Source organism: Moschus berezovskii, chromosome 7, assembly GCF_049115385.1.
Source record: "Moschus berezovskii isolate FMDL1 chromosome 7, NW_MosBer_1.0, whole genome shotgun sequence".
NCBI lineage: Eukaryota > Metazoa > Chordata > Mammalia > Artiodactyla > Moschidae > Moschus > Moschus berezovskii.
The window spans coordinates 72,459,968-72,482,881 of NC_142466.1; the positions used below are offsets into that span (position 1 = coordinate 72,459,968).

The following is a 22,914-nucleotide window of genomic DNA, read 5'->3' on the forward strand; positions in this document are numbered from 1 at the left end:
TTTTTATTTGCATACAGCATAACTGTCTAAGTAAAAACTCCCAAGGGATCTACGTAAGCCTTATTAGAACTAATAAGTACCAATATACAAGATCATTATACAAAAATCAATTGTATTTCTATATACCAGCAACAAACATCAGAAATTAAAATTTTAGTTTTGACAAATATACCATGGAAAGGTAAAATGTCAATCAACATTAGGATAAACTGGGTTAAGGGGTAGAAGGAAGGTCACTGTATTATCTTCACAATTTTTCTACAATATATCTCTACATTTGTTCCAAAAATAAAAAGGTTATTTGAAAAGTATCATTTACAACAGCATCAAAAAATAAATACCTATTGATAAATCTGACAGAGATGTGAAAGACATGTAGACAAATACATTGCTGAAAACTGCAAAATACTGCTAAGAGAAACAGAAAAGACCTAAATAAGTGGGAAGATATACAATGTTCATGGATTAAAAGATTCAGTATTATCAAAATGACAGTTCTCCACAAAGTGGTCTAAGGGTTCAAAGCCATCCCAGTTAAAACCCCACCAATCCCCCCTCAACCACACCCTTTGGCTAGAAATTAACAAGCTGATTCTAAAAGTCTTACAGAAATCCAAAGCAACTAGAGTAACCGAACCACTGTGAAAAAAACCACAAACTTAGAAGAGTTACACTTTGAGACTTAGAAACTGCAATGCTTTGGCTACCTCATGCGACGAGTTGACTCACTGGAAAAGACTCTGATACTGGGAAAGGTTGGGGGCGGGAGGAGAAGGGGTCGACCGAGAATGAGATGGCTGGATGGCATCACTGACTCTGTGGACATGAGTTTGAGTGAACTCCGGGAGTTGGTGATGGACAGGGAGGCCTGGCGTGCTGTGATTCATGGGGTCGTGGAGAGTCGGACACGACTGAGCGACTGAACTGAACTGAACTGAACAAATCTAAAGTAATCTAGAAAGTGAGGTATTGGTATTAAGATAAATAAACAAATATATCCAGTACAGAACAGAGATGAGAAATAGATCCATATATATATGGTCAGGTGATTCTGACAAAGATGCAAAGTTAGTGAGGAAAGGATTGTCTTTTCAACAAATAATGTCAGAACAACTTGGCAACTATTTGTTAAAAAAAAAAAGCATTCTAATCCAAACATTGTGCCACATATAAAAATTAAGTCTAAATGCATCACAGACTTAAATGTACACTTCATACATAAAATTTATGAAAGAAAAAATAGCAGAAAGTCTTTGTGATTATGGGTGAGGCAAAGATTTCCTAGATAGAGAATTAAAAAGTATAGTCCATCTTTTAAAAGGATAAATTAGACTCCATCAAAATTAAGAGTATATGCCTTTCAGAAGATACTCTCAAACAAAACTGGAGATCTCATACTTCCTAACTTCAAAACTTATTACAAGGCTACAATAATTAAAAAAAAAAAACAAACCAGTGTGATACTAGCATAAACACAGATATATTGACCAATGGAACACAACAGATTATCCAAAAATAAACCCTCATATATATGGTCAAACAATTTTTGACAAGGGTATCAAGATCATTCAACAGGAAAAAGATAGTCTCATCAACAAATGGTGTTAGAAAAGCTGAATGTCCACTTGCAAAAGAATGAAACTGGATCCTTACCTTGAATCATACCCAAAATTAATTCAAAATGGGTAAAAAGCTAAACTTACCACCTAAATGATAATACTCTAAAAAGAAAATACAGGAGAAAAGATTCATGACATTGGATTTGCAATAATTTCTTGGAAATAACACCAAAGAAATTATTGCAAATCCAAATGTTGGCAGTTCCATGGTCACCTGAGGATGGACAGGAGGAGAGATACACCACAAAGGAGCATAAACAAAATTTGGGGGATGACAGATGTTGATATCTTGACTGTGATCATAGTTTCACAGCTGTATGTGTCAAAATATTAAATTGTTATAATTTAAGCTTGTGCAGTTTACTATATGTCAATTGTACTTCAATAAATCTTTTAAAAAAAAAGGCAAATCCTGCCAAAGAATAATCTGCCTAACAGGCATTTTTCTCCAGACTACAGGACTCTCAAGGTCCTTCCAGATGAAAACCTCTGCAATTCAACCTGCATGTGAGGGATTACCCAAAGTACAGCCTATTGTACAATCTCTAAAGAGAGTGTGGAAAATATGAACAAATCATTAACAAGGATTTCATGGTGTCACTTTAAAAAGGGAAGAATTGGGCTTCCCTGGTGACACAGTGGATAAGAATCCACCTGCCACTGCTGGGGACACAGGTTTCTTTTCTGGTCTGCGAAGATTCCAAATGCTGTGGAGCAACAAAGCCTGTGAGCTGCAACTACTGGGCCCGAGCTTGTGTGTTGCAAATACTGAAGCCCATGCGCCCTACAGCCTATACACCACAACTGCTGAGGCCCACAAGCTGCAACCACTGAGCCCACATGCTGCAGCGACCAAAGCCCAGGCACCTAGACTGTGCTCACCAACAGAAACGATTGCAATGAGAAGCCTGCAAACTGCAATGAAGAGTATCCCTCCGCTTACTCCAACTAGAGAAAGGCCATGTAAAGCAATGAAGACCCAGCGCAGTCAAAAAACGGGGAAGAATTACACAGAAGGGAAAAAAAAAAACAAAATAAAACACACCATGTCTCAGATATAACTTTCACTAGTAAGAAACTAATTCTGTAGATGTCTCTGGTGGATTAAAAAAAAAACTTAATTATGGCTATTTACTCCCATATAAAGATTACTAGCAATGATGTTAGATTTATCTATGTTCACTAATCTGTTAGAATTAATGATATGTATTGTTCAACAAGTTAATTTTTCTAATGACTGTAAGTTTGAGAGCAGAATTTCAGATCTTATAATCCAAATTCAATCAAAGTAGGGACTATTGTCTAATTAAATACATAAAGAATAGAAAATTTTGAAATGAGAGCCCATACAAAACCTCATGTTCTCTGTCAGGGAAAGGTGGGAGGAAAGATCCAAAAAGCAGTGTGGGAAAGCAGGCCATGCTTGCACTCACAACCTTTTATTGCTCCCTTCCTCCTATATAGTTATGAACCTCAGCAGACAGATATGTGGGGCATGGTTTAGGAGATTTTCAAATACTTTGCTGTCAGCTGTTTCTGCCTAGCACAGGGCTTTACCAGAAAATCCCCAAACTGTTTGTTGAACTGAATGGAAAAGAAGTAAATGTGTCTGGAAAGGCATTTGGTCAGGAGATCTGGATTCGAATTCCGCCCTGACTAGACAGTAAGCTATATGACATTGGTTAAGTCACCTTTTTATTTCCATTTCCTCATCAGCAAAGTGAAAAGTGAGTGTATACAAACATGTGCACGGACACACACACACAAAGTCTTGTCAGGTGAAATAAAAAGGATAGGAAATTTGCAGAATGGGAATGTTCTGTATACAGAAAACTATAAGGATTTTACAAAGAAAGCATCAGTGAGACAAATGAAATCCAAGAGGTTGGGTTCTAAGTAGGACTAACCTAAGTTTCTCAACATTAATCAGTAATTAGAGCAAATTACACCTCAAAGACAGTTAAAGACATCTTAGTAGAATCTTTTATATAAGAGAAACCACACAGGAATCTGAGTCTGTTTTATTTGAAATGAATACAAATGGTATTTTTGCATGATTCTAAAACTAACAGAAATCATTTTCTTTCCTAAACCTATATATCAATTTTATTTATTGATTTTGGTACTTGCTTTGGTAGAAAACCACAGTGATTTACTACCTGCATGCTTGCCCGACTATAGTTAAATGAAAAAAAAAAATTTTTTTAATCCTTCACACAGGCAAAATGGAAAGTAGTGTTGTAAGTATCAATACATAAAGATTAAATATTAATATTTTAACCAAAATCAAGAGTATTTTGGGCTTGTTCTCTACTTAAAACAGAGCATTAAAAAAAGAAGTGTGTGCATATGTGTGTGTGTTTAGGAGAGGTGGGGACAGGACAGTTTCTTCCAGACTTCCTACGAGGTACTTACAGTGCTGATCACAATCAACTCTGGCAAAGACTACTTGATTTGCATTTGGGTATTCTTCCTTAATGACATTGGAAGCTTCCTCAAAAATTGGGTGCAACATCTGGCTGAAACGACACCTACGCACAGAAAAGGATACCAATTAAAACTGAAAAGTAGAAGCAATAAAATTTTATTTTTGTTGTTATGTTTATATTTAGTATTTACTATATGTACAATAAACAGAATTAACAATCACACTGTTAATTCAGGATTCCTGATGTCATTCACTGGAGATGAAAACAATTTGAAATTCAAAGACTATTCCATTTCAGACTATACAAATAATTTAAAGATGGATCTCTCACAGAGGCAATTAAACAAGTGTGAGATAAGTCCTCTAAAATGTATCTACTTGGATCTGTAATTACTAAGTGTCAGGCATTTATAAAGGAAATTAGTTTCTCTAAATAATGAACATATTTTTAGACTACAAAGTCTTTAAAATGATAAGTTTATTGCAAATATTAGACTGATTCACCTGACAAATTCAATCAAATCTCATAGGCAAGTTAATATGAAAATGGCATATGGTGTAGACTGAACTGTTTCCTCTCAAAATTTACCTCTCATTCAAATAGGCTTTTGTATGTATAAGCTATTAAATATACTAAGTTCAGGAGCAAAATTTTTTAATTCTCAAAGGAGACTTCCTGTCCATCTTTCCTCTGCCTATAGTTTTTTGCTCTGCCTTTACTTTTAAAAGGGGCCACAAACCCGACAATATTTTAGAAACATGAGACTTCTGATTCTGATTGCCCCTTGATCAAGCCAACTACTTTACAAATATATTCTTTGAGTCATTAAAGGCACCTGATGAGAAAGAGAAGAATCAGAATCAGCACAGAAGCAGCTGGGCTAGAATGGCCATTTTCATATGAAAAAGGTATTGAGCATTTATTAACAACAACAGCATTTATTAACAAGAAGACAACTATAATTCCTACTATTGCTTCCAGAGCCCTTTCCATCAAGAAATGTACCTAAATGAAACCTGTGAACTCTAATCCACATGTAATTAGGTCAAAGAAAGAAAATTTTAGTCACTCAGTCGTGTCTGCCTCTTTGCGACCTCATGGACTGTACCCCACCAGGCTCCTCTGTCCATGGAATTCTCTAGGCAAGAATACTGGAGTGAGTAACCATTCCCTTCCCCAGGGGATCTTCCCAACCCAGGGAAAGAACCCACATCTCCTGCACTGCAAACAGATTCTTTACTCTCTGAGCCAGGGAAGCACAATTAGGTCATACATATTAATTATAATTTAAGAAAAATATAAAGTCTATGACAAGATACAAACTTTATATTTCCTCTGTATTTCTCTTTGTATGTAACTCTTCCAGCCCACTCACCTGACTTCCTAAGAAGATGTCCTAGAAAATACCAAGGAGACACAATCTGTATCTTCAATCTCTCGCTTTCAAGTGGCTCTTTCCTCTTTTAGCATTCTTAAATCTCTCCCATCTGGGATAGGTGGGTGGGGTCTGCGGACATCAGGGACTGTGTCTTATTCTGAGACTACATATTCTAATAAGCATTTCAGTAGATTTCTGTTAAATGAATAAATGGGTAGGCTAGGGTACATGAACTGTACAGGCTAGGGTCACAGGTTTCTGGGTTCCCACAGTTTGCTAAAATAGGGTTCTAGAGGGTCAGGGAGGCAAGGGGTAAGGATTGCATGATGATTTCTTGAAGAAATTAGGATATAACTTAGTAAAGAATCCTGACTTAAGGGCAAGAAAAGAGAGATATTAAGGGCTCCTTTCTGGATTGTCCAGTTTGCTGCTCAATAAGCACTTATGCACAGATTCACGTTTAAAACAGGATCAGTTGTAACACCAAAAGGTGAAAGGGGAAGATAAAACTTCAATTGCAATATAAAGTTATATTTACAAAAGTGACACAACCAAAGCAAATAGATCTATTAACAGGGTCTTAAGAGTCATCTGAACCCAATCTCTGTATCTAGTACTTGAAATCAACCCTTTACAAATCAACCAAATGGGGCAAAAGTCTTTGAGGGGACAATTTAAGGACACTTACTAGTATAACCTAGTGGGAAAAAAAATAATCTTCAGAGTCAGACATACTTGAGGTTAAATCCCAGTTCCACCACTTACTAGTCGTATGACCTTTCTGAGCCTCAATTTCCTCAACCTAAAATGGAAATTATAATACCTACCTGGAGGGTAGTTCTGAGCATTAAAAACAATATATGTAAAGAAGCTGGCACATACCAGCATTATTAAGTTCTACTGTGGTTTACTGTCCTTTCAGGTATATTTTTAGGCAACGCTATTAGAGAATTCTTCCTTAAACTGTGCCACATCCATAACTCCCAGAGGGAACTCAGAATCCTGACTTTGAGGCCACACGGTGTAAGTTTAAGTCCTATGTCAAGTTATCCACATTTTTTTCCATTGAATAAAACAGCATTAATTTATGTACAACTCCAAGTATTCTTTGGTAATATGTTTCTCAAATAATTGCAGTTAGTCCACATTTCCAATCTGCTTTTTCACAACAAGGTTGGTGGCATGTTCTATTTCTCTTTCTTACAACACACAAAACCCCTCCATCAAGGTAACTGCATTCTACTGGGTTGGCCAAAAAGTTAATTTGGGTTTTCCACACCATCTTATGGAAAAACCCAAATGAACTTTTTGGCCAACCCAACAGTTTTAACTCTGCCACAATTTAGTTAGGTAAGTATGGGAAAATATTCCTCTGGATGTTTACTTTTAAAGTGGACTGAATTCAATAATTTTCTACCACATTCTGTGGCTAATGTTACATCTGGACAATCCTAATTTAATTCGGAAACTGCTATCTTCTGTTGTACATTTTATAAATGGTATTTTCTCTGTATATCTTCAACATTCTACTGAAGTTCTTTAAATACGGATACTATACATTGTTGATCCAGTAAATATTTACTATGCACTTATCTGCCAACTGTCATGCAAAGTGCTTGGTGATTCATGTTGAAAAAAAGATAGATATGGTAACTTTTCACAAAGTTAATGATATAGGAGGGAGGCACCAACTAAACCGTGGCATACAAGTGTTAACGACTGGCTAAGTATGCAGGGTTATGAGCAGATATAGAAAGGGTTCCTAACTGTACTTGAGAGTAGGGGTAGGGGTATGATGTAGGAAGGTGGCCTGGAGAAAGTGGCATCTAATCTAAGACTTGAAGGATGGTTCAGACTTAATGAAGTAAACGAGTGAGAGGAGAGAGATCCACTCAGACAGAGATATACCATGATTAAAGGTCAGTGATGAAAGAATACAGAATACTACAGAAGCATAACAGAGCAGAATGTGGGAATGGAGAGAGGCAAGAGGTACAGCAGCAGAGGCAGGAAGTAATCGGGTCACCAGGGGCCTTCCAGGCCAAGGTAAGGGACTTACCTAAAAGTAATGGAAAACATTTAAGGTTTTAAAGATGAGGTGTAAACTAATCTAATTTGCACTCTAGGAAAGACTACTCTGGCTTACTCTGTAGCGAAAAGAATGGAGACATAAAAGACCAAAAGCAGAGGAAATAAACTAAGACTGTTAATAGATATCTAGGTAAACTGCAGGACTATGTGTGGCCTGAAGTAGGGGTAGAGGCACCTGCTAGGTGGTAAGCCTAAAAGGGTCATATAAGATACAGACTGTCCAGGAATAAGGATGATGTGAGTTGTTTCAAACTTCTCTCCAGCTGAAGTGCCCCTCTTCCTATCCCCATGCCACATTCTTTAACATCTACGATATACTGTGCCCTTGTGCTCAATGCTGGGAACACTAAGAAAAACTTTATCTCTGCCCTCAAAATTGGTTTGCTGGAACACAGAGATTGAAGACAAAACAATGTAGTAAGAAAAGAATGTGGGACATAGGGAACTATATGAACACACAAGACAGAAGCCGATTCAGACAGGGAAAGGAGTAAAGGCTTCCTAGAAGTAGTAGTAGATGGTATGTGTTACAAAATATCAACATTATTTTTCTTCTAAATCTGCCACACCCACGTCCTCACCTCCAAACACTGCCCTACTTCCTCAGTAAGGAAAAATAGAGAACTGCAACATGTGCGTGTGTGTGCATGTGTGAGCGAGATGGAGAGACAGAGAGAGACAAAGACAGAACTCTGAGTTATTCTGTAACCTGCTTTTATTTTAAAATGTGGGATGATGGAATCAGTATATTTTCTCTCTTAAAACAAATGCTCACCAAATTAAGTTGCTTCATCTGTGAATGAATGAACCTGAATTATTAATTTTTTTAATGGAGTATTGTCTCACAGAAGAAAGAGGTTTCCCTACTTACTCCTTTCTAGCAAAGAAAAATCACCTCTAGAAAGTTAAAAGCAAAAACCAAAATAACCCCAAAACCCTTAATGCTGTACCCCTCCCCGCCAAAATAAGATATTACTTACCAATCAGCATAAAAATTTACTAAAGCAACATCAGCATTGTCTGAAATTGAAAAACAAAATCAAACAACCTAAGTTACTTGTGTCTACATAATTATGAAATAATTCAAGATAATGGTTTTCATCATAGCCTTTTCTATTTTAAAGGCTCACTAAAAATACACAGTAACTATTAAGTTATCTCTCACTCAGAAACCTGTACATAGCATCAAAAATGTCTTACATAATTTGTGGGAGCCCCTATTCCTTTTCTCTACATCCTATATCTTAATACCTCCACTGAATGAATATAAAATAAACAGAGAATCAAGCTCAGATCAGGCAAGTAGGCTACTAAATAGCCTACTCTCATAAAAAATGAAGTGGAGTGATCTGGATTTTATTAATCCATTTTTTGACCTTCCATATTCAAGAATAACTGAGAACTAGCTCTGCAAATATTGGACTGGCCAAAAAGTTCACTTGGTTTTTCCTTAACATGTTACCGAAAAACCCAAACAAACTTTTTGGCCAACCAATAAAATCCTATTTCAGAGAAGAGACTTGTATAACTAAGCTATTTCTAAAACTCAGATGCCACCTAGTAGCAACAAGTAATCTACAAATAACAGTGTTGCATAAGATGTACCTTTTCTGGTTCCTACCTGTTTAACATTTATTCTCTGTTGCAAAATATAACTCAGTATTATTTGCATATCCAGATGTGAAGACAGTAGAAAGATATCTATCTGTTCCTTTTGCCTAAATCTAACAAAAACTCAGTACTCAGTAAACTGCATGCACATGTGTGCACACACCCACACAAATCATACCCACAAAGATATTCTAGAATGTGAAAGATGAAAGGAGTGAAGATGATTTGTGAGTTTCAATTCTCTTTTTCCTTTTTTATCTAATATCTTTAAAGCACTTTTTATCCATATTCACTAATGCAGTGTGGTTCTTGAACTGTGATTCCTGGGACCAGAAGCATCAGCATCACACTGGAACTTGTAGAAATGCAAATTCTTAGGTTGGGTCTAGCGAATTCTATCAGAAACTGGGGGCAGGTCTATCAATACTGGTATTATAAATCCTCCATGTGACACTGATACAGGCTAAAGTTCTCCCAAGAAATCCCACAATGTGGGAATAGACTTTCTAGCATTTAAAACCAGTTCCAAGGACATAAGACAACATATGATGGTCAATGAATAACGCTTTTATCTCTCATTATTTTTAGTTTTGCTCAAACCAGTAGGTGAAATGAAATATTAAAAAAAAAAAAGACATCATTTATCCCCAGTACATTTTCTTAAATCTCCTAAGTTGTGATTTTCCTATTAACCACATCTTTACCTTCCCTCTACTTCTTTTAAAAACAAGAAGAAATGTCTTCCTCCAAATTAACTGAATCTACAATCACACTGTCAACAAACAAGTGAAAATAATTACTAAACTTAATGGATCGATGACAAAAAAAGAGATCAGAGTACGTGATATAGTTAAAAGCTAAAAAGACACACATACAAAAAAATTGTAGACTGTGTCCTAAGGTCATTAACAGAATACTGCACAGTGGAAACTGCTGGTCTTTAAGCAACAAAACACTCTAAGAGTGGTATTTATGACAAGGCAAAGAAACAAAACAAGACTAAAAGTTTACCTGTAACACAGGAAAGCAGACTTTTTTAAGACATTTTACTAAAAACTAAAATGAAAAGTGCTTAAATACATATGCACACACACACACACACACACAGACACCATGGAATTAATCAGAATGCTGGCTCCTCAACTGTTTTAGGTAATTGAGATTTTATTTTGTTTTTGCATATAAACTAATTCTTAATAGTAAAGAAAGTATACTTAAAAAATATGAAGGTACTTACTTAAAATGTCATCTATATTCTCTGTATCAAGACTTGTTATTTCAGCTGTTACAGGAGTAAAAACCCAAGTTACCTGGAAATTTAAAAAACGTGAAATTAATAAATGTTTCTACAAAAGGCAAATGATGCTAAAAGTCTAAAAAGAAAATTTACAAACTAAGTTGGTTCCACTAGTTACAAAATTACCAGTTGGTTTTAATCTTTATTATCTACTCTAACTCTTCACGGGATCACTGAAAAAGGAGCAGTACAACTTCTCTAAGTCTGGAAAAGGGGTTCAACAGATTTCTGATACTTCTTTCTAAATACATAAAAGAAACTGTTTCTAAACAATTTTCAAAATTAAAAATGTACTCACTCTTTTAAATTAATATTCTCAACAACTTTATCTCTGCTGCCACTAAAAAAAATTTGCCAGATTATTAACAGTCTTGAAAGAATATAAAACCAAGGCTAAGTTTGCTGATTCTAACCCACCATGCTTCTAAGATAGAACAAAGTACTGAAAAGAATAATTCAAGACAGACTTTCAAATTGTTAACCAAAAGCCCTTCCTGCCTGGTCTTCACATGCAGGTGGTAACAATGTGAAGGTGAGAGGCTATAAAGAAGAGAGTAAGAGTAGGTAAAATAAGCGTGTCCACTTTAACGTGTCTAAGACACTAAATTCAAAGAAAATTTCAGATTGCCATCTACAAAACAAAGAAAAGGCATGATTTTAAACTAACAACTGTATTGGTGTTTTTCTTTCTGGCTTACTTCACTCTGTATAATAGGCTCCAGTTTCATCCACCTCATTAGAACTGATTCAAATGTATTCTTTTTAATGGCTGAATAATACTCCATTGTGTATATGTACCAAAGCTTTCTTATCCATTCATCTGCAGATGGACATCTAGGTTGCTTCCATGTCCTGGCTATTATAAACAGTGCTGCAATGAACATTGGAGGACACGTGTCTCTTTCAATTCTGGTTTCCTCGGTGTGTATGCCCAGGAGTGCGATTGCTGGATCATATGGCAGTTCTATTTCCAATTTTTTGAGGAATCTCCACACTGTTCTCCATAGTGGCTGTACTAGTTTGCATTGCCACCAACAGTGTAAGAGGGTTCCTTTCTCTCCACATCCTCTCCAGCATTTATTGCATGTAGACTTTTGGATAGCAGCCATTCTGACTGGTGTGAAATGGTATCTCATTGTGGTTTTGATTTGCATCTCTCTGATTATGAGGGATGTTGAGCATTTTTTCATGTGTTTGTTAGCCATCTTTATGTCTCCTTTGGAGAAATGTCTGTTTAGTTCTTTGGCCCATTTTTTGATTGGGTCCTTTATTTTTCTGGAATTGAGCTGCAGGAGTTGCTTGTATAATTTGGAGATTAATCCTTTATCAGTTGCTTCATTTGCTACTATTTTCTCCCATTCTGAAGGCTGTCTTTTCACCTTACTTATAGTTTCCTTTGCTGTGCAGAAGCTTTTGATTTTAATTAGGTCCCATTTGTTTATTTTTGCTTTTATTTCCAATATTCTGGGAGGTGGGTCATGGAGGATCCTGCTGTGATTTATGTCGGAGAGTGTTTTGCCTACGTTCTCCTCTAGGAGCTTTATAGTTTCTGGTCTTACATTTAGCTCTCTAATCCATTTTGAGTTTATTTTGGTGTATGGTGTTAGGAAGTGTTCTAGTTTCATTCTTTTACAAGTGGCTGACCAGTTTTCCCAGCAGCAAAAGAGACACAGATGTATAGAACAGTCTTTGGGACTCTATGGGAGAGGGTGAGGGTGGGATGATTTGGGAGAATGGCATTGAAATACGTATGTTGTCATATGTGAAACGAATCACTAGTTCAGGGTCAATGCATGTTATAGGATGCTCGGGGCTGGCATGCGGGGGTGATCCAGAGGGAGGATAAAGGGAGGAGGGAGGTGGGAGGGGGGTTCAGGAGGGGGAACTTATGTAAACCCGGGGCAAATTCATATCAATGTATGGCAAAACCAACCAATATAATATTGTAAAATAATTTGCCTCCAATAAAAAATAATTACCTAAAAATAAATAAATAAATAAAAAATAAAAAGCAAAAAAAAAAAAAAAAGGGCCAAAGAACTAAACAGACATTTCTCCAAAGAAGACATAAAGATGGCTAACAAACACATGAAAAAATGCTCAACATCCCTCATAATCAGAGAGATGCAAATCAAAACCACAATGAGATACCATTTCACACCAGTCAGAATGGCTGCTATCCAAAAGTCTACATGCAATAAATGCTGGAGAGGATGTGGAGAAAAGGGAACCCTCTTACACTGCTGGTGGGAATGCAAACTAGTACAGCCACTATGGAGAACAGTGTGGAGATTCCTCAAAAAACTGGAAATAGAACTGCCATATGATCCAGCAATCGCACTCCTGGGCATACACACCGAGGAAACCAGAATTGAAAGAGACACATGTACTCTAATGTTCATTGCAGCACTGTTTATAATAGCCAGGACATGGAAGCAACCTAGATGTCCATCTGCAGACGAATGGATAAGAAAGCTTTGGTACATATACACAATGCAGTATTATTCAGCCATTAAAAAGAATACATTTGAATCAGTTCTAATGAGGTGGATGAAACTGGAGCCTATTATACAGAGTGAAGTAAGCCAGAAAGAAAAACACCAATACAGTATACTAACGCATATATATGGAATTTAGAAAGATGCTAATGATAACCCTGTATACGAGACAGCAAAAGAGACACAGATGTATAGAACAGTCTTTGGGACTCTGTGGGAGAGGGTGAGGGTGGGATGATTTGGGAGAATGGCATTGAAACATGTATGTTGTCATATGTGAAACAAATCACCAGTTCAGGGTCGATGCATGTTATAGGATGCTCAGGGCTGGCGTGCAGGGACGACACAGAGGGAGGATAAAGGGAAGAGGGAGGTGGGAGGGGGGTTCAGGAGGGGGAACTTATGTACACCCAGGGCGAATTCATGTCAATGTATGGCAAAACCAACCAATATAATATTGTAAAATAATTTGCCTCCAATAAAAAATAAATTAGTTAATTTAAAAAAATAAATAAGAAAAAAATAAATAAAATAAATAAAACCAAGGCAAGAATGTCAACCACCTGGCAAAACAAAACCAGGGAAACCGTTTTTTAATGTTTACTCTTAAATTTTAAAATAAAAAACATATTGTAAAAATAAAAAAAAAATAAATAAATAAACTAACAACTGCTTACTTATTTTAAAAAGTTGTATTATTTAAAAAGTAATGTTTAGTGTATTTTATTTTTAGGTTCCATCTTTAATACACTATGTGTTTTTATCTTTGTTTCTGCACTCAGAAAGTTTATTTCTAATGGAGAAACAGGCATTAAGTAACAAAGTCAAAATCAAATAAATCATGTATGGTCTCAAATGCAATAAGTAATTTGATAATATACAATGAGTGAAAGAGAGATGTTTCAGCATCATATTTGGTGGGATTGGTGAACAAGTCCATGAAAAATAAACTCAACCAAGGAATGAATACATACAAAAATCAGCATAGAGGATAAAGGGAGAAGTTGAGTATTTGATTTCAAAGACACACATCTACTTTGGCAGCAAGCTGTAAGAAAAAGTTTAAAACATTACATACGGCCCAAAAGTACAAACAGCACTGTGCATGTTGACGTGCATCAGTCCTTCCAATGAATAGTTAGGACTGATTTCATTTAGGATTAACCAGTTTGATCTCCTTGCAGAACAAGGGACTCTCGGGAATCTTCTCCAGCACCACAATTTGAAAGCATCAATTCTTCGGCACTCTGTCTTCTTTATGGTCCAACTCTTACAACCATACATAACTACTGGAAAAACCATAGTTTTGACTATATGGAACTTTGTTGGCAAAATGATGTCTCTGTTTTTTAATATACTGTCTAGGTTTGTCATAGTTTTCTTTCCAAGGAGAAAGTGTCTTTTAATTTCATGCCTGCAGTCACCATCCGCAATGATTTTGGAGCCCCCAAAAATAAAATCTGTCACTGCTTTCATTTTTCCCCCATCTATTTGTCATGAAATGACGGGACTAGATGCAACAACCTTAGTTTTCTGAATGTTGAGTTTTAAACCAGCTTTTTCACTCTTTTCTTTCACTCTCATCAAGAGGCCCTTTAGTTCCCCTTCACTTTCTGCCTTTAGAGTGGTATCATCTGTATATCTGAGGTTGATTATAATCCTCCCGACAGTCTTAAATCCAGCTTAAGCTTCATCCAGCCTAGCATTTTGCATGATGTACTAGCAGCAGCACTCTGCATATAAGTTAAATAAGCAGGGTTGACAATACATAGCCTTGACATACTCCTTTCCCAATTTTCAACCAGTCTATTGTTCCATGTCTGGTTCTAACTATTGCTTCTTGACCTGCATACAGGTTTCTCAGGAGGCAGGGAAGGTGGTCTGGTATTTCCATCTCTGTAAGAATTTCCCACAGTTTCGTGTGATCCACCCAGTCAAAGACTTTAGAACAGTCAATGAGGCATACGGAGATATTTTTCTGGAACTTCTTTGCTTTCTCCATGATCCAATGAATTGTTGGCAATTTGATTTCTGGTTCCTCTGCCTCCTCGAAATCAGCTTGTAGATCTGGAAGTTCTTGGTTCACGTACTGCTAAAGCCTAGCTTGAAGGATCTTGAGCATAACCTCGCTAGCATGTGAAATGAGTGCACTTGTGTGGTAGTCTGAACATTCTTCATCATTGGAATGTAAACTGACCTTTTCCAGTCCTGTGGCCACTGCTGAGTTTTCCAAATTTGCTGACATACTGAGGGTAACACTTTAACAGCATCATCTTTTAGGATCTGAAATAGCTCAGCTGAAATTCCATCACCTCCACTAGCTTTGTTCATGGTAATGCTTCCTAAGACCCACTTGATTTCATATTCCAGGATGTCTGGCTCGAGGTGAGTGTCCACACCATCATGGTTATCATTAAGACCTTTTTTGCATAATTCTTCTGTGTATTCTTATCACTTTTTCTTAATCTCTTCAGCTTCTGTTAGGTTCTTAACATTTCTCTTTACCATGCCCATCCTTGCATGAACTATTACCTTAATATCTCCAATTTTCTTGAAGAGATCTCTAGTCTTTCCCTGTTTTAGATTCTTTTTCCATATAAGCCATTACAGAGTATTGAGTAGAGTTCCCTGTACTATTCATTAGGTAGTTATTTGTTATCTTTTTTTTTCCAATTCTTTTTTGTTTTTTTTGGCCATGCAGTGTGGCATGTGGGATTCTTTGTTTCCTGATCAGAGATCAAACCCATGTCCCCTGCAGTGGAAGTGGAGCATCCTAACCACCAGGAAATTCCTTTAGTTATCTATTTTACATATAGTAGTATGTAAATCTCCCAATTATCTTCCCCCGCCCTTCTGGTAACCATAAGTTTGTTTTCTACATCTGTGACTCTATTTCTGTTTTGTAAATAAGTTTCATTTGTACAATTTAAGGTTTCACATATACGCGATATCATATGATCTTCATCTTTCTCTGTCTGACTTATTTTACTTAGTGTGACAATCTCTACATCCATCCATGTTGCTGCAATTGGCATTGCTTCATTCTTTTTCATGGCTGAGTAATATTCCACTGTATACATGTACCACATCTTCATCCATTCCTCTGTCAATGGATATTTAAATTGCTTCCATTTGATATCTGGACAGTTTTTGGTTCAATCCTGTTTATGTGTGGAAATCCATTCACTGAACCACTGCTCTTTATCAAATGATAACTAACATTAGACCCTGATCAAGGTACCAAAGACATTCGTCTGCCCACTCATTTCACGGACGCTTTTGGTACTCACAACAGTTACAATTAAAAAGTTTATAATTCACCAACAACTCAATTTCTAAGTAATATAAAGGCACATATTGATGTAGCTAAATAAGCCTGTAATTATTTGAAATATTTCTATAAATTCATTCTTTACTTAGAAAAAGCCTGAGAATAATATTAGTCTTATTTTCAGGTTACCATACCAGTAGTCAATAGCTGACGTTATTTCTGTTAGCAACCAATAAATTATACTCTCCTGAAAGCAAGTTAGATAATTTAAAATCCCCGAATATTTTACTTACATACAAATTTCACTATTTTCAATACTTTGAAAATCAACTGGAAAACGCAGGTTTCCCTCACTAGTCATTACTTACTACCCATACCACAATTAACAAATCTTTTCCCACATCAGTTTATGACTAGCTCTAGACAACTATATAAACTTTTTGAAGATAAACTGAGGCACATTAAAATGTTTAAGGGTTTGCTGCTGCTGCTGGTAAGTCGCTGCAGTAGTGTCCGACTCTATGCAACCCCAGAGACGGCAGCTCACCAGGCTCCCCCGTCCCTGGGATTCTCCAGGCAAGAACACTGGAGTGGGTTGCCACTTCCTTCTCCAAAGCATGGACGTGAAAAGTGAAAGTGAAGTTGCTCTGTCGTGTCTGACTCTTAGCGACCCCATGGACTGCAGCCCACCAGGCTCCTCCGTCCATGGGATTTTCCAGGCAAGAGTACTGGAGTGGTGTGCCATTGCCTTCTCTGGTTTAAGGGTTTATTTGAGCAGAAATAAATTTGAATCACACAGCATCCAATCTAGCAGAGAGAAAAGAGCTTCAAGGAGCTGCACAAAATTAAAGACTTTTACAGGTAGAGGGGAGAAGGAACAAGGACATTATACCAGACAAAGGAAAAAAAAGTTGGTTGGTTATTGCAAATTTACTTTCCTTTAGAGGATGGTAGTGACTATACACGGAGAAGGCAATGGCAAGCCACTCCAGTACTCTTGCCTAGAAAATCGCATGGACAGAGGAGCCTGGTGGGCTGCAGTCCATGGGGTCGCTACTATTCAGACACGACTGAGTGAATTCACTTTCACTTTTCACTTTCACACATTGGAGAAGGAAATGGCAACCCACTCCAGTGTTCTTGCCTGCAGAATCCCAGGGACGGGGGAGCCTGGTGGGCTTCCGTCTATGGGGTCACACAGAGTCGGACACGACTGAAGTGACTTAGCAGCAGCAGCAGCAGTGGGTCTATCTAGCAGATCACCTAACGATTGCTAATCAGGTGACTCCTGATTGACTGGTTTTAGAGTTCATTTCTGGAAGAGCCTCAACTGTAATTAAGTGAAGCCATGGTTTGGTGATGTGGAGCTTAGCATAAATAACTCTACTTTGGGTCTGTTGTCTTGTTTCTAACAACAGTATTGATACAGCAAGATTTTAGAATGGACTGTATGTTGAAAAAAATTCAAGATCACATAAAAATATAAAGCAACAAAGCTGGTCATTATCAAAGTCAAGTCATTAAATAACTCAACAGTCACTGACAGTGTCTGCTAGGTACTGAGGGCACAAAAGCATAAGGCAGAATATGCATGCTCTATCTCAAGAGCTCTCACACTAGTGGTGGTGGTATGGAGTGGAGAAAAAAGTGAGTCACACAGATATGATCATGATCGTCAGCTGTATAAGCCAAGGAAGCCCATTTTTGAAGAGTTAGTCACTGCCTATCAACATACATGTTTACAGAGAAGCATATTCTAAACTTAATTGGTTTTTTACAAGCTAGACAGTGACCATAATTAGGCACAATCAATTTGGCTGTATTAAATAGATAACTATTACATAAGAAGCATAGTGCCAATGGGCATGCAACTGCTAAGACAGATTCCGCTAACAGCCATGATTAAGGCGGCCCAAAGCAAGAACACTGTCTCTGACCCAGTAATCTCTCCTCACTGTAGGGTGTAAAGGAGGCAATTTATCATTAACATTTCTATTAATACACAGTTGGAGAAGGAAATGGCAACCCACTCCAGTGTTCTTGCCTGGAGAATCCCAGGGACGGTGGAGCCTGGTCGGCTGCCGTCTATGGGGTCGCACAGAGTCAGGCATGACTGAAGCGACTTAGCAGCAGCAGCAGCAGGAAGGGAAAGACAGGTTGTTTATCTGAATTGTTAGCAAGCGCCACTAGTCTGACAAATTGTTTCTTTTCATGTCAGCCATGGGCAGAAACAAGATTCTCCTCGGGAAACATCTTTATGTGTCAAATGCTATAGTGCTTAAGTAAAATATAGACAAGTAGCTCTAAACCAGGAAGGAAGGAGGGAAATCATTTTTTAAAATTTACACTTGGACTCGATGAACATGAGTTTGAGTGAACTCCGGGAGTTGGTGATAGACAGGGAGGCCTGGCATGCTGTGATTCCTGGGGTCGCAAAGAGTCGGAAACGACTGAGCGACTGAACTGACTGACACTTGAAGTTAACTTTTAATTTTTTCTTAAAGAAACAACAAAAGTCTACATAGAAATCTTCAATAGATCTTAATAGTCCTGGAGAATTTAGTCTCTAATGATGAAATACTACAACATATGTAAATATGCATACACAAATTTCTGAAATATTTTACAAATTGGTCATTCTCTCCAGTTCATTAGCTCATTTTCTTGCCAAGAAAATGAAGAAGCATTGCCAATCATCTTATATTGGTTGTAAGCTCAAGCTTAAGCAAGTTCAAGGATATATTGTACAACACAGGAAACACAGCCAGTATTTTGCAGTAACTGCAAATGGAAAGTAACCTCTCAAACTGTATAAAAATTTTTTTAATTAATAAATAGGAGATTCTTCTTCAGCAAGTAAAGAATATTTTCTTCATTAGATGGTTTTTAAATACTGAGATATCTCTGGGAACTAAAAAGCTTGTCTTTCCTTTAATGTCTCTGTACCCTTTATGACCACCTAACTGGCTGGTGAAACCAGAGAATTAGCTGTATTTCCACCGCAATTTTGAAGCCACTCAGTAGCCAGTTACTTTTCTCTTTTCCATTATTGCATAATCAATCCTTCAAAGATTAATTCCTTCTTCCATATTGCTTTGTCTGGTTTTCCTGGCAGAAAATGCCTACCCCCCACAAAGCCCAACCTGCACTGCAAGCATAGAAAAAGGAAAAATGTAGGTTAGGGAAATGGGAGTTACTGCAAAATTAAAATTCTCTCTAGATTAGATATCAATTTTAATAAAAGATACAACAAAAAAGAAAAGTTAGTTACATGATTTAAAAAAAAAGTATTTTAGAAATAAATCTTGGGAAGATTTATTATTTACCTTCTCTCAGTGTGAGGTCAAACTTACTGTTACAGTGTTAACATGTAAACATGCTATAATACTAACACATATAAAATTCTCTGGCACTTACTGCTAAGCCCGAATGCAATTCCTCTTTCGAAAAAAACATTTAACTGAACAAGATGTCAACCCAACAGGATCTTCTTTAGAAGTACAACTAGCATCAATAATAACAAGTGTTGGAAGTGAATTATTAAAATTCTCAGCATAATTTTTTAAATAAAGAAATACATTTTCCTAGTACGTTAAGACCACTTGAGTGGTTACCATTGGAAAAGAGCCTTAAATGACACTTCCTGCATCAGTATCTCCATTCATTCCAACCTACCCACAGAGTCCAGACTAATCTTTTTGAATTCTGCTTTGCATATATAGATTCCTCTGTCCCTAAAAAAAAAAACTCCAATGGTTTTTCACTGTCTACAGCATAAAAGCCTAACTCCTTAGCTTGCATTTAGGACCATTCACAAAGTACCCACACTAGCATTCCCAAATCACATCATACTGCTTCCCATTCATATTCTATACTCCAAGTAACATGAAATACAGTTAACAGTGACCATACATTCTAGTTGGTCATATACTCTAGGTTGCTTGAGACAAATCCAGTATATGCTTTTTGCCCTGGAATATTATTAATAGCACCACTCTCTTTCAGAAGGGTCCCAGTTTGAACAATAAATTATATATTATATATGGTCAGCCTATTTGCAGTAGACTCTTGGTAACTGGGAGCAACTGTAACTATCTCTTCACAAATCCTAAATTATTAATAAGCATTAATAATGTCCTCCCATAATAACATGCGGTAAAATGAGAGTGGAATGAGAGATGAATAGGGAAAAATAAAGATGGACCAAGATATGAATGCTAAGCTAAACCAATCACTAGCCTTAGGCATTGACTTGAAACACTGGGTTCTTAGGAAGGGGATAAAATCAGTAAAATCAATAACTTAGAAAAATATATGACTGCTCAAGGATCATTCACAAATGGTCCAAATCCTCTAAGTTACAAATCCAAGAATGCAAGGGGTCTTCAGTATTTGCAGTTCCTAAAATGTGACATCTTAGTCTCTTGCTTCCATGCTTGGCACATGTAGTTTCCTCTGCTTGAAACAGCTAGGAAAGCATTTAGTTTTCAAGACCCAGTTCAAATGTTATCTTTCCTATGAAGGCTTTCCTGATGATCCCAGACAAGAGTAATTAATTTCTCTCTCCTCTGAAGCTCCAGAGCACTTTCTTAGGTTGTTAACATATTAATTTTCCACACAGATTATTTGTCCTACCTTACCTCCTGTAGAAGACTTTCAATACCTTGAAAGTAGAGGTTGTCCCTTATTCCATTCTGTACCCCACACATCACCTACTACAGTACCTACCAGTACATAATGATTACTCGTATATGTACTAAGTGAATGAATGGGCAGATTGTGGTAATAAACTGAGAATTTAGAGGTAGGGTGTTAGAAGTGAGAACCAAGGAAAAGGGGTTCACAAATGGGAATAGTCAATAAATATTTTTAACATGTTGCAGGAAAACAAGGTTATCAAATAAGTCTATTCTAAAATTTGTTTTTAATAATGTAATGACGAAAAGCACAACAGCAGGTGATGATACACACACTCAGATTTAGAAGGACACTCAGAAGTGATCTTTCTATTCACTACAGAAACCTCTCGCTATTGCTGTCTTTGCGCTGTCACAAATCCCTAGTCATACCTTCTTCCAGTTCCCTCAGCTATTCCCTGGCATGACTTCCAGACACTTCAGCACAGAGAATGCTCACACTTACAAATAGCTATGCTACAACAGTGGATAAAAATCCAGTGTCTTGTATTGTTCCATTTTAAGGCTGTTAATTCAGTTATGAAAATAAATGATTTGGGACTTTCAGGACCAGAAAGTAATACAGTTTAATACCAGGCAGAAAAGGTTATTAAATATTATTTCTGTTGGCAAGATTTACAGTCAGAAAAGCATTTCCTCGGCCTTACTGTGTTTTATTAGAATATTTTAGTAAATGAGTTTAGAAAACAGAAAGTATTTCCAGTGAGTGAGTTTGTCTTATAGCCCAAAGACTTCAAACTTTGCATTCAAACAGTGGTCCCTGAACCAGCAGCAGTGGCATCACAGAAGAGCTGGGGAGAAATGCAGGCCCCAGCCCACCTACTGGAGCATAATCTCCATTTTTATAAGATCTCCAAGTGACTCCTGTTCATATTAAAGTTGAAGTACCATGGCCTTAGAGAATAAAAGTTTGACTCTGCAAACAAGCACGTAAATTCATTTTATACTGTACAACGTTTTTTGGCCCTCAAATATGAATACAGTAAGCTCATTCATGAGAATTTTGTATTGACATGCAAATTACCAATTTTAGAGAAATGGGGAACTAAAATCTCATTAGAAATCTACATTGATATTAATTTTTAAAAGTATGTTCTGCTTGAATAGATTTCTACACAAAAAATAAAAGCTTCAGTAGAGGATGTATCTTCTCTATGGCATTACTGTTCTCAACTGCCATTACATGTGCAAGGAATTCTGCAGTAACAGCTTATTGTATTTTTGCTGAATCTTTCATTTACCCACCTTTCTGCTGGGAGATTCTCAAAGCCCTTCACAAACTACGTGTCTCCTACACATGCGAAGTCGCTTCATTCGTATCCAACTCTGTGCGACCCCATGGACTGTAGCCTGCCAGGTTCCTCTGTCAATGGGATTCTCAAGGCAAGAATACTGGAATGGGTTGCCATTTCCTCCTCCAGGGGATATTCTTGAACCAGGGATTGAACCTGCATCTCTTAAGTCTCCTGTTTTGGCAGGCCGATTCTTTACTATTGGCACTACCTAGGACACCTGTGTGTCTCCTATAGCAAGAAATAAGTAATGTACCAGGCACAAGGTTCCTTCCATTTATGATCCAGATTGATAAATCAGCCTCCCACCTGAAGTCCCAATGCCATGGGACCAGAGTACTTCTCCTCCTGGGGGCCAATGCTCTCACTCTCGGTTTTGCATTAAGCTGGCAGGCAGCAGAAACACAGAGGTCTGCAGTTAGCTGCCAGGAGCTAAGAGATATGAAAGGTCCCCAGAGAAAATAAGCTGAGGCTGACAGGCACTGTAACAGCCTTGAAGCTGAGTATCAATCAAGGCACATCTCACTGTCAGTATTCCCAGAAGCATTATAATGAACCACAAGTTCAAAGAGAGGGGAAAAACAGGACTAAGTATAGAATAGCACTGGGAAGCTACTACAACCCTTAACTCGCTCAGATACAACCTTCCTATAACATCAGTGCAACCCATTTTGGACAAGTCAGAACCAATCCGCTTTTATAAAGAAACATTAAAACAATCACAACCTTCT

At 37.2% G+C, this 22,914-nt stretch overlaps 1 protein-coding gene across 1 annotated transcript in view; it reads right to left on the bottom strand.

Moving 5' to 3' along the window:
- ERP44 (endoplasmic reticulum protein 44) overlaps window positions 1-22,914 on the bottom strand; it is a 92,904-nt gene that overhangs the window by 38,972 nt on the left and 31,018 nt on the right. Inside the window, exons 2-4 of the mRNA XM_055427145.2 lie at window positions 10,366-10,438; window positions 8,498-8,537; window positions 4,035-4,150 (exon numbers count right to left, since the gene is read on the bottom strand). Coding sequence (XP_055283120.1) covers window positions 4,035-4,150; window positions 8,498-8,537; window positions 10,366-10,438 — 229 coding nt within the window. The remainder of the gene's footprint in view (window positions 1-4,034; window positions 4,151-8,497; window positions 8,538-10,365; window positions 10,439-22,914) is intronic.